Source organism: Pavona decussata, unplaced genomic scaffold (assembly GCF_977016875.1).
Source record: "Pavona decussata unplaced genomic scaffold, jaPavDecu1.1 SCAFFOLD_53, whole genome shotgun sequence".
Classification (NCBI taxonomy): domain Eukaryota; kingdom Metazoa; phylum Cnidaria; class Anthozoa; order Scleractinia; family Agariciidae; genus Pavona; species Pavona decussata.
The window spans coordinates 1,044,010-1,059,770 of record NW_028145475.1 but is presented as its reverse complement, the minus strand read 5'-3'; the positions used below and the strand labels follow the sequence as shown (position 1 = coordinate 1,059,770).

The 15,761-nt window shown below is 38.4% G+C and overlaps 2 protein-coding genes across 2 annotated transcripts; one reads left to right on the top strand and one right to left on the bottom strand.

Moving 5' to 3' along the window:
• The first annotated feature begins 79 nt into the window (after nucleotides 1-79).
• Nucleotides 80-8,102, top strand: LOC146480339 (programmed cell death protein 6-like). The gene is made up of 7 exons (XM_085109496.1): nucleotides 80-181; nucleotides 269-330; nucleotides 474-518; nucleotides 5,544-5,687; nucleotides 6,102-6,116; nucleotides 6,255-6,364; nucleotides 6,825-8,102. The coding sequence occupies exons 1-7, from the start codon at nucleotides 123-125 to the stop codon at nucleotides 6,924-6,926; spliced, it is 537 nt and encodes a 178-aa protein (XP_084965622.1). The 5' UTR covers nucleotides 80-122; the 3' UTR covers nucleotides 6,927-8,102.
• Nucleotides 8,103-11,647: 3,545 nt separating this feature from the next.
• LOC146480338 (ER membrane protein complex subunit 4-like) lies at nucleotides 11,648-15,747 on the bottom strand. Its single transcript, XM_085109489.1, has 6 exons — nucleotides 15,645-15,747; nucleotides 15,341-15,428; nucleotides 14,631-14,669; nucleotides 13,513-13,666; nucleotides 12,736-12,899; nucleotides 11,648-12,140 (listed from the first exon to the last, which is right to left on the bottom strand). The coding sequence occupies exons 1-6, from the start codon at nucleotides 15,704-15,706 to the stop codon at nucleotides 12,105-12,107; spliced, it is 543 nt and encodes a 180-aa protein (XP_084965615.1). The 5' UTR covers nucleotides 15,707-15,747; the 3' UTR covers nucleotides 11,648-12,104.
• Between the last annotated feature and the right edge of the window lie 14 nt (nucleotides 15,748-15,761).

Genomic DNA, 15,761 nt, shown 5'->3' with positions numbered 1-15,761 from the left:
TCTAAGTTACCTACCCGTCCTAAGAAAGGGCTATTTTGTAACAGCTATGCCACCGCACCACCCTGATTGCTTCCCTACGTTGTTTTACATGAAGTACACACCTACGTAAGTCTGTTTCCAAGATGGCGCACTACGGACAACCCCCGCCAGATCAAAATTTCTTGTGGAATATTTTCCAAAGGTTATAACCAAAATCAAAAAGCAGCCGATGGATTTGAGTAGCACAATAGCTAATTTATCCTTAAATGTTGTTTTATGTTATTTGTAGAGTGGATAAGGACCGAAGTGGAGCCATATCTACGAACGAACTTCAACAAGCCTTATCAAACGGTAAACGAAAGTTAATTTATTGAAGTCTTATAAAGCTTGAAGCTTAACTTAAACTTAACAGCTTTTCAAGATTCGTTGAAAGTGGGTTTGTTGATCTCGAAAATCATTGATCATTGATCAATCGTTCTTATTTCTTTCAACAGGAACATGGACACCTTTTAACCCGGAGACTGTCAGACTAATGATTGGTTTGTATTTTAGAAATCTTGATCCCATCTCGCCAAAGATAAAAATTAAATTCTTAGATTGCGTAAGCTTTGATCTGTTTTAAAATTTTAAACAAAGAATGATTTGTACCTTATGCATCAGTCAATTCCAACAGTGCCCATCCCCCCCCCCCCCCCCCCCCCCGGGCCGACCCCCGGGAATTAGGATTTTTTGAAAATAAACTGGCAAATGCCCCACCGCCGGGACAAAATAGTTGTTCAAATGCCCCGGGGTGGTGGCTCAAACATGTCAAAAATGTTTTATTTTCTTCGTTTTCTCGTTTTACTTTCAGTAAAATTTAAGCTAATTCAGACGAAATTAAGTCCTAGCTGGGTCTTGTTTCCTGTAGTTAGTGCAAGAATAGGTCATTCTACAGCTCTAGCATCCCATTTTATGTCCAATCTAGACACATTCAATACGAAACTTACTGTATTTGCTGATGAATTTGTCATTAAGAAAGCGACAATGTTGTAGGGTGAAAAAAGTGAGATGGTCAAATGCCCCGGGGTAATTGGGTAGAAGGCTAATGCCCGACCCCCAGGATGGACAGTGTGGGAAAATGCCCCACCATTGCCCGGGGGGGGGGGGGGGGAGATGGGCACAGCTGGAATTGACTGATGCATTACTAGCACCTATCTAAACAGACAAGGTGTTGGAATTAATTGGATATCAAACAATTAAGAGCAATTCTCCAGGAAAGTGAAGCAAAGTTGGAAATGAAAAATTTTAACCCCTCTTCAATTTTTGTGTGTAGGTAGGTTACCTTGGGGGATATACAAAAACAACCATATTTGGATCGGCAGATGTATCGTTGCCATGGTAACCGCACTATATGGAGTCGGCCTTGGGACCATGTTTTGAGCAAAAGTTCCACTCTCAAAAAGTAAAAGTAAACTAGTCTGGTTCTCGGGTGCATGTGAACCAATTCAAATGAAATTCATACAGATGTTAGAACCACTCTCCCAGTTTATAAAATTCGCCGTTACAATAATTTGGGTTTTATAAACAAGAAGAAAATGCTCGTCCTACTATGTTCCCTGTCAGCCATTTAGACAAGCAGGAAAAACAAGCACAACGATATTCGTTATTTCTCCGAAAGTACTCTTTCCACATAAACCAAATTAGCAGCAGAGATTACATAGATATTGACGTTTCTAAATATCATAAAATCAATTTGGGGAAAACTATACTCTGGCCATGGGTGCTGAAGACACGTGGGACAAATTGCAAAAAATTGCAAAATTGGTAATTTTGTGAGCTCTAGTATTTAGCTCAAACAGGCTTTGGAGAGAGAAAATCAGCTTCAAAAGTATCTTTTATCATCTTATCTGCTACCTACATTTAGTAAATAAGGTTTTGGCCGACAAATTTGATGAAATATAAATTGATACAAAACCTACCTTGAGGGTTTAGGGAATTTCTTCAGGATGCTTTCGTCGCGTGGTTCTCTCCAGTGTCTCTCGGCGCAGACTAACAGTTTCTCCCCTCGGATATCCAGTTTGCTGTGTTTCAGACCAGGGATGATGATACGAGTAGCCCGCATACACTTGATGACAAAGAATAGTTGACAAAGTCCAAAACATGGTCGTATTAAATCCTTGTGATTTCTGCCGTTGAGCTCCTAAATTCATCAATATTATTCAGCCAGGAAGTAAAGTAAATGTGTCGAGATCGATGTACAAAGCAAATGCATGCCTTTGAACAATCCAAAGTAACGTCTTTGGCTAAAATCGAGTCAGATATTGCGATAGTCGACAAGCCAAAAACGGTAAATAAGCTGAACGCATAGACCGGAAGTCCGAGAAGCACGACTGCTGACCGGATGTAACACAATGTAATGGGATGTAACACCGGATGTATGTGTAATGATATCCTCTCGTAATGGGGTTGTTTCACAATGGCAATGGTGAAGAAAGCCAAAAAAAAAAGAAAAAAAAAAAAAAAAACAGAATAACCGAATGAAAACAAAAACAAAGGAAATGAAGCTGAACTGAAGCTTGGGTGAAAATTGAACGCACGATCATAATAACCACAAACCTCCCCTGCCTCCCCCCCCCCCAAAAAAAGATTGCTCTTTAGATTGTGAAAATGGAATTACAAATTCAGTTATGATAAACTATTCGTGAAAAGAGAATGAAAAATTCGCGGGTGAAATGTTTCATTTATTTACCTGCACGGCAAAGAATAAGATCCATTTCGTCGCTGATTTCATCACGATTTATACTGAGTCCGTAGGCTTGCACGTGCCTGGAAATATCCTTTTGACATTGACTGAGTTTTATATTGTTTCCACTGCACTCACAAACCGAAACGTCCCTTTTGGGATTTGAAAGAGACCAACTTTCCATCGTCCCGACCAGGATATTTTCCTTCGCACGACGATGTGCAAATTTCCCTTACAGTGTTTTTGATCGACGGCACAAATTTACGTCCGGTCACCCCTCCCCCCACCAAAAAAAAAAAAAAACAGCAAAAAATAAATAAATAAATAAATAAATAAACAGAAAGAATGCCAAAATTTGGGCAGGTATTAGGTACTGAATGTGAAAATTTATCAGTTTGGAGAGGACTTATTTATTTCTGGAGGAGAGGTGGGTCAAACATTCCAACTTCGTAACTTCTAATGTGTACGCTAATGCCCCAGATCAGCGACGTATCTTACATGCAGGCCATCCTTAACATCCAATAAGCAATGAATTAAAACAAACAAACAAACAAACCCAGGAAACATGGGCGGCTTATGTGGTTGCGTAAAACGATCAGTGAAGCGCTTTTATTTTGTCCTCTTTATTCACCACTGTAAAACAGTCATAAAAGCGGATCAAAAGTCGTCCTTTTATCCCCCTATCAATGATATATTGTACCAAAAATATCTAAAGAAGAGATAATGCCATAGGCGACAATGTCCGCTTTACCTGAACCTACAAAAACAAACAAACAAACAAACAAAAAGCGCGTATATCGCATTTAAAACTAAATCCGGTCAGCAGTTTTGCTACTCGCATTTCCGGTCTACATACGTTTGGTCGTAAACAGGTCGTAAGCAACGATTTCTTCGCTTCTCAACCATGCACCACGGAATGTACGGCTCGATTTAGCCAAAGACTTTATTCAGAATCGTCGCAGACATGCATTTGCTCAGCTGTGATCTTGATGCATCTATTTAACTTCCAGGATGGATTGTATTGATGAATTATTTCGATCCTCGACACACGACTGTGTTTGACCTGTTCGACTGTTCTTTATTCTGGTTAATGCATCATCATCTTTGGTCTAAAAGTAGATGTTCGGCGAGGCTAGGCAATTAGATTTGTCCTTTCCGCTAGAGTCTGTGCAAGATTTGGTCTAGAAAATGGAGCGAGGGAACTGAGGAGAGACACATCCTGTACGACAAAAGCATCCTGAAGAAATTCCCAAAAGTTGCAACGTGGGCTTTGTTCTAATTTATATTTCATCAAATTCGTTGGCCAAAACCTAATCAATCAAATGTAGATAACAGATAAGATGAATGAAAAAACCTCTGAAGCTAATATTCTCTATCTAAAGCCTGTTTGAACCAAATACTGGAGACCTCAACATTTCCAATTTTGCAATTTTCTGCAACTTGCCTCGGATGTCTTCAACACCCATGGCCAGAATATGATTTTCCCCAAATAGATTTTATAATATTTATAAACTTCAATATCCATGTAAGCCCTGCTGCTAATTTGGTTTATGTGGAAAGAGTACTTTCGGAGAAATAACGAATATGGTTGTGCTTGTTTTTCCTTCTTGTCAAAATGGCTGACAGGCAACATAGTAATACGAACATTGTCTTCTTGATTATAGAACCCAAAATACTCTAACAGCAAATTTTATAAACTGGGAGAGTGGTTCTACCATCTGTATGAATTTCATTTGAATTGGTTCACATGTACTCGAGAACCAGACTCGTTTAAATTTACTATTTGAGAGTGAATTTTTCGGTCAAAACATAGACCTCAGGCCGATGTGATCAAGTGCGGTTTCCATGGCAACGACGCACCTGCCGATCCAAATATGACTGTTTTTGTTCATCCCTCCAGGTAAACTACCTCCACACAAAAAATGAAGGGGGGTTAAAAATTTTCATTTCCAACTTTGCTTCACTTTCCTGGAGAATTGCTCTTAATATAACATAAAGGCGTTGGGGTGGGTTTGGCAGTTACCAAAAAAATACCTGCATTTTTTTTTTTGAAGGAGAAAAAAATCATGCATGGCATAACAAGCAATTTTTTGGGAGAATATATGTGTTGATAATGGGGCCTTAAAAGTCTAAAAAATAGACTGACTAGGTGGAACTATTTGAGGCAATTGCAGAACATATGCATATTCTTTTCTATTTCTCTGAAATTATAACACCACAAGCAAGATCATAGAAATGCTTCCCTTCCTCTTTTAAAATTTAATTAAATGTGAACTAAACTGTTTCAATAATATTCATATAAGAGGCTTAGTTTCTGAAGAAACTATGGTGTTGCTGAACTGGTGGGGAAGAAGAAAGAAATGTTTGGTTTTGTCAACAGAGTTGATAAGGTATTTTGGCCGCTGTAAAGAGATTTTGAGTACTGATGTTTAAAGTGTTAGCCCTTCAGTCTGATGAAGGGTTATCACTTGAATTGCCAACTGGCACTCAAATCTCTTTACAGTGGCAAAATGCCAAATTACCTTTATTATCAACTCTATTGCTAAAACCAAACATTTGTTCCAATTCAATCTTGTACAGAGTTAGTCTCCTTCGCAGCTGCTCGGGCCGGAGTCACGCAATGCTCCCCGTCCCCGCATGGGGACGGGGAGCGTTGCGTGACTCCGGCCCAAGCGGCTGCAAAGGAGACTAGTACAGAGTTGCAGCATGCAATATAATAATTCTTCAGAAAAATATATGGAAGGCTGCTAGAATACTTCTTTGAAAAGTAATTTGTGAAGTCAGAGTACATATCCTGTAGTTGTTTTACTATGGATTGATATCTTTCTCAATTTGTCTTCAGGAATGTTTGATCGAGATGGCAATGGAACCATCAGCTTCCAGGAGTTTTCGGCCCTGTGGAAATACATAACAGACTGGCAGGGTACATTCAGAAGTTATGACAAAGATAATTCTGGATCCATAGACAAGAGAGAGCTTCAGACAGGTATGAGATCAGAACACTGCTGTACTTAGTAAACTTTCTTTCATCCAGTTGAAAGTCTGACCTGCTAACCACTGCACCACTGTGCCTTCAATTCGTTCGCAGAGAAAACAATGATCACCATATATAAATTTCTTGATGCTGAAACAAATTCTCTAAACTAGTACCATAACAAATATATGAGAGCAATCAGGAGAATTTGCATCTTGATAATGTTTTGTGCCAAGCATGTGAAAAGGGTACCATCTCAGTAATATTGTTGAACTTCTAGGCTTAGCCTTACCCCCCCCCCCCCCCCATATGAAACTTTATTCTTTTTTGAGTACCCCTCCCCCAGGTCTCAAGTTAATAATTTCTACAGCCACTGAACATTGAAAAACCTCTATTCATTTGAAATTTTTATTTTCTTTTTTGCAGCTTTAACTAGCTTTGGTAAGTACTAGATTTAATGTAAGAAGATTGTGTTCATTTAAGCTGTCTTACAAAGTGACAGTTACCTGTTTTGCTTTGCACTTCTGCTGCTGATTAATAGTATATGTTAGTCAGGATTGGGTTTTTTTTAATTTGCAGGTTATAGATTATCTGAGAGGTTCTATGATATTCTGATCAAGAAGTTTGACAGGAGTGGACGTGGAGTAGTCAATTTTGATGATTTTATTCAGTGCTGTGTTGTGATCCAGGTTAGTTTTGTTAATTTTGAGCACTGCTCATCAGGTTTGAATTTGAATTGAAATGGGACTACTATACAGAGTAAGATAAACGTTGCAAACAGGAACAAACTGCTTTTTGTGTGTCACTTACCTGTCCTTTAGAATGCAAATTTGGTTTGAGTGGCTGTATTAACGAGGTGAATTTACAAAGGCTCATTACATGTTGGGATTTTACGATGTGGCCATTAGCTGCATTAACGGTTGGCCAGACTAATGTTCAGGGAACTTCACTTAAAACGAAATATGTGGGCGTTTCACTGAGACAAAAAAAAGTGGCTGTATTAACAAGATGGCTCTATGGTAGGGTTCCACTACATGCCAACTTCTTATTTCATGACCAAGCTTAAAGTTAACTATCTTTTCAGGACTTTATCACTGGTTATCCTTGGTTTTCAATCAATTTTCTTGTTTTCCTCTGATTCCTTTTCAGATGTTAACAAATGCATTCCAGGGATTTGACACAAACAGAAATGGATGGATTACGATCAATTATGAACAGTTCTTGTCCTTAGTATTTAGTCTTAAAACTTAGACAATTTTAACGCTAACTTATTGTAGTATTCCAGTCTGAAATGTTGAAGTAACTGTGATAAATGTAGGCTGTAGGGGTCATAAATGGAAAGTTTAATTTTGTTGAGTCAATTTTGTGAATAATATTCTAGCCATCACTGTTCATTGTATCTTCGGCTGAAACATAAAAAGATGATTGTGTTATGTCGGCCACACTACTGCAGATGCTCACAAAGCATCAGTTAATGAAGATCAGATAACATGAAGCACAACTAAAGCCAAATGCACATGATGGTGATATCTGTGTAAAACGTCTGGAAAGTCACCTTTGTAAAGTGAAAATGCAAAGAGCCTCTGTCCTTTTCTCAATTTTCTATGTTGCAAGAAGGAAGCAAAGCTATGAATTGAAGAAGTGATGGATTAAGCCTTCCTCATTCTCACCCCTTTGTACCTCTGCTTGTGCATAGGATCCGCGGAAAAAAGACAACTGCCCTTGAACAAATCCTGATGAGAAGTGGTTGAAAGTAACTTTCTGTTTCTTTTGCATTTCTATGCCACTACGAAGGGTTTGTACCAGACCTAACAAAATGAGAAAAAAACATAATGCAGTTGGGAAATGGTGTAATTTCTCTACCTTAATTCAAGTAATTAATTTTAAACTTCTTTTCCAATTATTTTTGTGACAAAGTCATTTATAGTACTGTAGCAGTTAGAGCGGTTTTCAATAATGTTGCATGTCATAAAATCAAAAACAAATTTTTTACTGGCTAATTTATTATGAGATGTAAACATGCAATGAACCACTCAACTTGAAGCAAATACATGCAATTGGTGCCAAGTACAGGAAAACACATCCAAGCAAGTCAATATTGCCTGTGGTTTGGCCTCTTACTGGTCAAGACAGTGGCACACGTTTTGCTAACCAATCACAGAGCAAAGAAACCTGCAAATACATTCAACACTCAATTGAAAACAGCTCTATATATCTCCAGTCAGTAATTCCTTAAATGCTGGGTACCGTCAAGATAAAATGTTTAACACACTGTATCCATACTGTATTTATTCTCAAAGCAGTAAGCATAGTTCTGTAGCTATAATTATTCAGCTAGTAACTTTTTGGTTTAAACAATGCAAGTTAGTACGAGCGTTTTGCTGTAGGACTCAGTCTGTGTGATTAAAGAGATGTTATTTCTGTGAACAGTTATTAGTAATTTAGTCTTAATATCAATCAAGAGTATCCAAGGACTTAGTGCATGAGAGTGCAAGAGAGGAACGAGTAAACTTATTTGGCCTTGGAATCCAAATCCAGATCGTCATCATAGACCCAGGGGCAGATTGTTGGATCAGGAGGTTCTTGTAAACTTTCCTGCTTTGACTTCCTCCTGAACGATCTATCTGCAGGTTTCCGAGGATGAATCCAGACATGCTATTTTGGCATACAAACTAAACATTTTTACAAATTCAAATGTAGCTCTGCATCTATTTTTCAACTCGGTCACAAAATTTGTAGAATGAGCTCCCTGCTTCTCTCAATACGTCTGCATGAATGGTCTCTTCAATCTGCTCTGTTTTCTATCAAAACAAAAGAAATCAACCATGCACCAACACTTGTCCAAGACTCAATTGCAAGTAGCCCTAACAGTGATCAGCATCAAATTTCTCCTTGTAATATCAATGCCTATTCAACCCCTGAGGTCATGAGATTATGTGATCACCCAAGGTGCATTTTCTTGATATTTTAATAACTTCCGCCCAGTACTTTTATAAGAACAAGAGAGGAGAATTAGGTCTTTGATATTATGGGTTAAAGGATTAAGGCCCGGGTTTAGGGCTTTCAAGGGTAAGTATCACGCAAATTTGCTGTCATTTCAAAACCCACAAAGGTTTGTCTGTTATGTTTGTTTATTACCCCCCTCCCCCCCCCCCCCCCCCCCCTCAGTGCAATAAAACTGTCGATTAGTGCCTCTGGCCAGAGACAGAGTAGGTCGGTATGGATTGAAACTTGAAAAATGTTAGGCTAATGTTTTTCAAGTGCTCGCATTTTTGTTTCCAAAATGCACTAGAACAGATCACGAGTTGTTCCTTTTAAGAATTGAGTTAAATTCTTTCCTCTCGTCATTCTAAAATTATTTGGCAGCTGATTGACGGTCTTATTTCACCATTTATTTCACCAAAAGCCTATGATACTTCCCCTTTAAATAAGGAAAAATGGTTTATTGGAGATAACTTTAATGAAGCAATGAATCAAAATTTGGCAGATAAAGAGTTTTATCACCCTCAACATTTTTAAGTTCAACAAGATGCCCCTCTAATGGCATTACACGGAATGCTTAATGTAGCCCCAATTATTCCCCATTGTGTGTTTCGCAGATATTTAAAAACTATCCTCCCTTGGCAATTGAAATAATTGTCTGAATGGTTTTATTCAGATATATTGCGTGATACTAATCGTTGTGTTACTAGGAATTATACCAGAAATAACTATGCAATAACGTCATGACCCCGCTGAACTGGTCTGGCCTCCTCTAGCTCTAATCCTTCGCGTTGATTATTCGATCTGTTTTTTAAAGCAGAGTTTCTTTGCTGTGAACTCTCCCAATTTCCACCGTTTCACTGTCGAGTACTACCTAGAAGTTATTATTTCGATTTACTGCTTGAAAAAGGTTTGTTTTTCTCTCTGAAAACGGCAGATCAAAGTCTTAAATTCATACATGTGGCCGCCATTGAAAAAAAAAACAACTTTTCGAAATGATGACTTGCTTTAACGTCACACAGGTAGAGATAAGTGGGTCCCCTCCCTCGTGATATACGCGCCGATAATAGATTTTGATTGGGCTGTTTTTGTTCAAGACAATCAGAACAATAAATCCCTTCTGGGAGAGGGTAGAATTTAATCAAGGTTTAATGAATAAATCAAATAATGATTTGACGTCACACGGGAAGGGATGAGTGGGTCCCCTCTCTCGTGATATGTGCCCGAATAACAGATTTTGATTGGGCCGCTTTTGTTGAAGACAATCAGAACAATACATCCCTACCAGGGGAGGACATATTTTAATGCATAAATTAATGTGGCGATTTGTGACTACGACGAAGAAAAAAAAGATACCCGACCAAAACCTAGACACGTCATGCCCTGCGGGCATTCCGTGTAATAACCTGTCCTATAGATTGCATGACACACGTGATCATTTTCCTGGAAAAAGCAAATATTTGACAAGTTGGCAACGGGTTTTAGGGAAACAAAAACAAAAAAACTTTTCTAATGAACATTAAATATCTCCAGCCCTTCACGTTTGGAAAGACCATCCATTGTTCCTTAACAAGAATTTGTGAGGACATGGGTCATTTATCAGTACTTCAAAAACTCAATAATAATTCATAAGCCCATTGACCTATCAAATGGTCGATAATACATCACGTGCAGGGACTATATATCGATAAACCTCCTTCTTATTAGTATGCAATGTTTTATCAGTTGATAAAACACTCATTACTATGCAGTGTTTTTCTTGTATGCTAATTTCCAACGTTTACAAAAGCATAATTTATTGTTATGAACTCCATTGACACAAGCTTTTCCAGGAATGTTTTTGAAGCCGTTTGAAAAACCCCCTTTGACGAAAATATTTAAATTATCGCCTCCCTCGAATAATTGCCCTCCCCCCCCCCCCCCTCGCCATTTTCTCTTTCTTTTAACCCCTCCTTCTCAAGTTAAAAATTGACATCTTGGGTAACAAACAAGCTTTCACTTAATCGTCACAACTGAATGGTTACAAAAGCACCACGTTTTTTTAACAGCTTTTTTTTATGGTACTGTTCATTTATTTCACTTTTTCAGGCTCTGACGCCGAAGATATTGACAATGAATATTGATTAATCAACATTTGAACCATTAAAAAGCCCACGTTCGGTTTATTTTTGATGTGATTAGTTTTTTGATTTAATGGTATATTAAAACAAAATATTTAGGGCACGACCTCCTGTGAGAAATATTTGAAATAATCACCTCCCTCAAATAATCGCCTTCCCTTGAATTATTGCCCCCTTTCAGTGTGAAAAAAGAAATAATCGCCCCCGGCTATTATTCAACATCAATGTTGCTTTAAGGGAGCAGGGATGGCGCAGTGGTGAAAACACTCGCCTCCCACCAATGTGGCTAGGGTTCGATTCCCGGTCTCAGCGTCATATGTGGGTTGAGTTTGTTGTTGGTTCTCGTCCCTGCTCTGAGGGTTTTTTTCCGGGTACTCTGGTTTTCCTCCCTCCACAAAAACCAACATTTCCAAATTCCAATTCGACCTGGAAAAAGTGGATGGAAGAGCCACCCGTGGAATCCACTAAAAATTCCCATTTTTTTTTTCAAGGAAATACGGTATATAACTCCAATAAATGAAAAAAAAAATTAAAGGAACATTTTAGATCTACATCAGAAATGTCATTTATTTATCGAAAAAAGAAAACAATTTATTCGCTGCCATGCCACCAATTTACGTAATTTTATTTTTTGATCAATATTTTATCATATGATCATGATCAAACTTATGCACTAAGGCAAAGAAGACATCAACTTTTATAATCAGGGAAATTTCATCCTTTTCAGGGCTGTCAAACTGAAAAAACACCCTTCAAACCCAGGCCTTAGACTGCCTGAGGATGCCCAAGTTTTTTTGAGAAAAGTGATGCCTATTTTCCATCACATGTCTAAACACCATCTCACAAACAAATTAGTAGACAACAACATCCTTCAAGTGTTACCATATTTTTATTTAAAATGAAATTAATATTCTAGAATTACCATCTAATAATAATGTTATTAAATGTTACCATCTGCACGTAACAAAATTACAGATAAGTATATGTCATTGTTGATACATATATATATACCATTAATACAATCCAAAAGTATATAATATGTTCCTTTTTATTGCCTCTTTTAAGTGGGAAAGTTTTTCTTTTACAGAATGCTGTTTTTTTACACAGCCGGCCTTGTTTTCCAGGCAACTTCAGGCAGTTCCGAGCAGCTAGAAATGGGTGCTACTGACAACAAAGTTATTAAGTTACAGGCTAATAATTTGGACCCTTGTACAACACACAAGACGATGAAGTGTTCTTCTCAGTTTAATCCTGAAGTTCATGTACATGTATGCATAGGATGGTACTTTCAGGGAGGGTGTACCAGAGTTTGCATGTTTCTTTGACGCTAGAGAATGAATCCACCACCACTATACTCTACTCTCTGTAGGAAGAAAGGTGGAAAGATACCAAGTTAGATCGGCTTTAATTTGTTACAATGAAACAAGTAACTCAATAAAATGCCATTCAACAAAATTTTATGGTGCTGCAGGTTGTACACAAATTCCCTGCAACAATACTCTCACCCCTCCCCCCCCCAAAAAAAAAAACCAACAGCCTCCTAAAAAGCTCCTTTGAACAAAATAATACACCTTGCTTGCAGACTTCTATAATGACGGTATGTTGGCTTAAAATCAGATGACTCGTGTTGTTCAGCCACCACCTTGAATAGTACAACTGGCAAAATCTGGGGCCACTGAGAGAGAGCTACTACTTGAACTACTAGAACTACTTGAGTGGGTGGGGATGGAGTTCAAGAGAAAGTAAGGTTTATCCCACCCAACCCCTTCCTTAATCCCTTTCCAAGCCCCCCCACCCCCCCCCCCCCAAAAAAAAAAAATGTAACAGTAGAATCCAGCTATATCCAGTAAACGTCTACTCTTGTCTGTCATGAATGGATCTGTTAGCCAACAATACATCATTTTTTAGGAGAAAAGCTTGCTAGAGAAGTCTAGCAGTACTGAGTCACTAAGCCTCACCGTCTTGTGTTCCATGAATGCCAGCCAGTCTGACGTGGCAGTTGGTAAGAGTCCCATGGAATGGCATTTATACAGTGCTAACGCAACCAACGACAGGTTTCCAAGGAGATAGAAGAACTTCTGGAGTATGACATGGTCATGTTCTCCTTCCAGGGAAACAAAAGCTGGAAAAATTTAAAAGTAAATTACTTGTGTGAGAGCCACGAAAGGAAAGTAGCAGTCAAGAACTAATGAATGTTGCTAGGAACAAATTATATCAAAATAACTAGTCTGGTGGGGTGATAGAGGTATGGCATGTAGAGCTACAGCTGTAGACTGCAAGCAGTCTCTTTCTTCTCCTAAGTTCTCTAGTGCGGGATGGTTTTAGTAAGTGGCAATGAGCTACTTTTTCCTCCCACTTCCCAATCCCTCTTTGTTTACTTTTCTAATTTGCATAATTTTACAATCACTTTGTACATGCGTGATCTAAGGGAAAAAGTATGACTGCTTGTAGTCTAATGTAGACCTTGGTTAACCTTCAACGGAAATTGAAAAAGGTTCGAGTTATCGGGAGTTCGAGATATCAAGAATTGGTTCGAGTTAGCGCGAGGTTCGAGTTAGCGAGGGTTTGAGTTATCGGGAGTCGACTGTATGTTGTATTCATTGGATCATAAGTAAGTTGTAGTTGTATATCCTGATAAAATATTTACACTTTCTCCTATATTGGTTCTACCTATAACTAATGCAACTTTATGACTTGCTCAGCACTCAGGAGCTAAAAATGCAGACTGAGCTTACTTGATTTGACGGCCAAAAGTGCCTTGACAGGCCTGAGGAACATCATTCCTACCATCATGATGGGGAAGATGGAGATGGAGTTACCCGCCATGTACATTATGAACAGATTCATTGGGATCTGCTTGAATGGCCCAAGTGCAATGTCCCAAGATTTCTGAAAATTAGAACACAAAGGAGTTTAGTACTTTACTTGTTCAAGAAACTTGGAATCAAATACACCTTTTTCATCTTAACTAATCATAACAGGAGTGAGTTCCCGATCATTATCATGACCTTCACGCCTGGTGACACATCAAGGGGTGTTACAGGATCTCTTCATTTTCCAAGCAAACAAGGAATCTTTGTCCTGACCCATGATATTGAAGCAATTATTATCATTACACACTTTTAAAACATTTTGTCAGGCAGCTATTGCAAAAGGTCCTTTTGGGCGATCTATACATGCCTGTCATCTGAATTTCAAAACTTGTCAACTCTAAATTTCAGACAGTTAAAATGTCCCTGTCCAAATTTTGTCTTATCTGCTAACATAATATATAATGCAATCACACTGCAGCAATACTAGCAAAGATGTCCCTTTCTTGACAGCAGAAAAAAGGAGAAGTCTGCACACAGACCAACTAATCATACATTGCTAACCAAATATGGGCAGTGATTGTGACTGACTCCCAGCTGGTCATCAAAATAATTTATTATATTGCTCAGTTAGTATGGGCGGTGTGATTGGTCAACTTTGCACGCAGTATTTTACTGTATGGCCCACTAAATTTGAAGTTTCCTTTCCCGTGCGCCCCATTAACTTCAGAGGTATAATAAATACCTTACTAACCTTGTCTTCTCGGCCCGTACTGTAAGTTACGGATCCTTGTTTTTTCCCATTTATTCATGGCCCGTACACTTTGCGCTTTGGCCATAAATCAACAGGAACAAAACTCAGTCTGTGATTTACAGTTCGGACCTCAATCTCGGTTAGCAAGAGGTATGCATCTATCAATGTCAAGCCATTGGGGAGGGAGGAGGAAGGCCAGGGAGTTTAGCAGTTCATCTTTACTCTCTTAACGATTTTGCTAATAAAGCGAAAGAAATAAAATAAATTTTTAGCCACAGGCCTAAAATACCTTTGCCACTAAGTGAGTGCTGTTGGCCTCACGTGATTCCTGTGTTAAAAGAAAAAAAGACAAATTAAAAACAAAGCAATCAGTCATGATCATGATGTGAACTGAATTCCTGGGATATCCAATTAAATGGAAATTGATGATCAGAAAAGCAATCAATCAATAAAATTAATTGATTGATATCGACAGATATCAATCAATCAATGACTAATCAATAGTCACACACTGTTCATTGATTGACAAAACAGGTAGAACCCAGTTTTCTGAACACAAAATATGTACCTTGTTCAATTCACCTGTGTATGATTTACCAACCAACCATTTTAAAATAAAAACCTTCATAAACAGCAGATGGGAAGAACTTCAGGGTAGAACTTCAATCTGTACTAGAGTATTGAGCTTGTCATCACAGAATTGAGCTTGCGTCAGCTTGTGCATGCACATTACTAAAGCTCGCATCATCAGTGCGTGCGCGAGCTTTAAACCCTGGGGAGACACCTCAACTTATTGATTGATATTGGAAATCAATGGCAATCGATAAAAGGTCACAAAAATCATTGTCATTGATTGTTATCGATTATTAATAGTATAAATTGATTAATTGAGATTGATTGGTAAGGACTGCCATTGATTGGATTGGATACCCCGTGCTGAATTCCACTGAGGACCGGACCTGGAAAAATTGAGTTCATTTTTAAAATATACATACTAACCACATGTTGTACTCTCTGATCTGTATAGCCAAGCGGAGCCGGTAAATCACTGTGTGGAACAAACTGTCTATCGGGGACATACCGTGGTCTAGGGACACAAAATACGAACTTATAAAAAACAGTTTACAGCAACATGCAACACAAAGGAAAAATGATCTAGTTACACACTGAGTTACGTTATGAACCCTGTAGAAAAAACAGAGAATTGCCGCCCTTAAGACGTTAGAATACCCTAAAGTGCGAGGCAAAAGTTAGGGAACACATCAAAGAAAAAAAATTGGGATACACTTCTATGCGAACTTACCTACTAGTCAAGTCAATTGACCATTTATTTGTCGACCTTCTCGACATCGACCGATTCGCCATATTGGATTTTAGATCGTAGCGTCCAGTCCACCCCAAGGTCACCGATCGTGAAAGT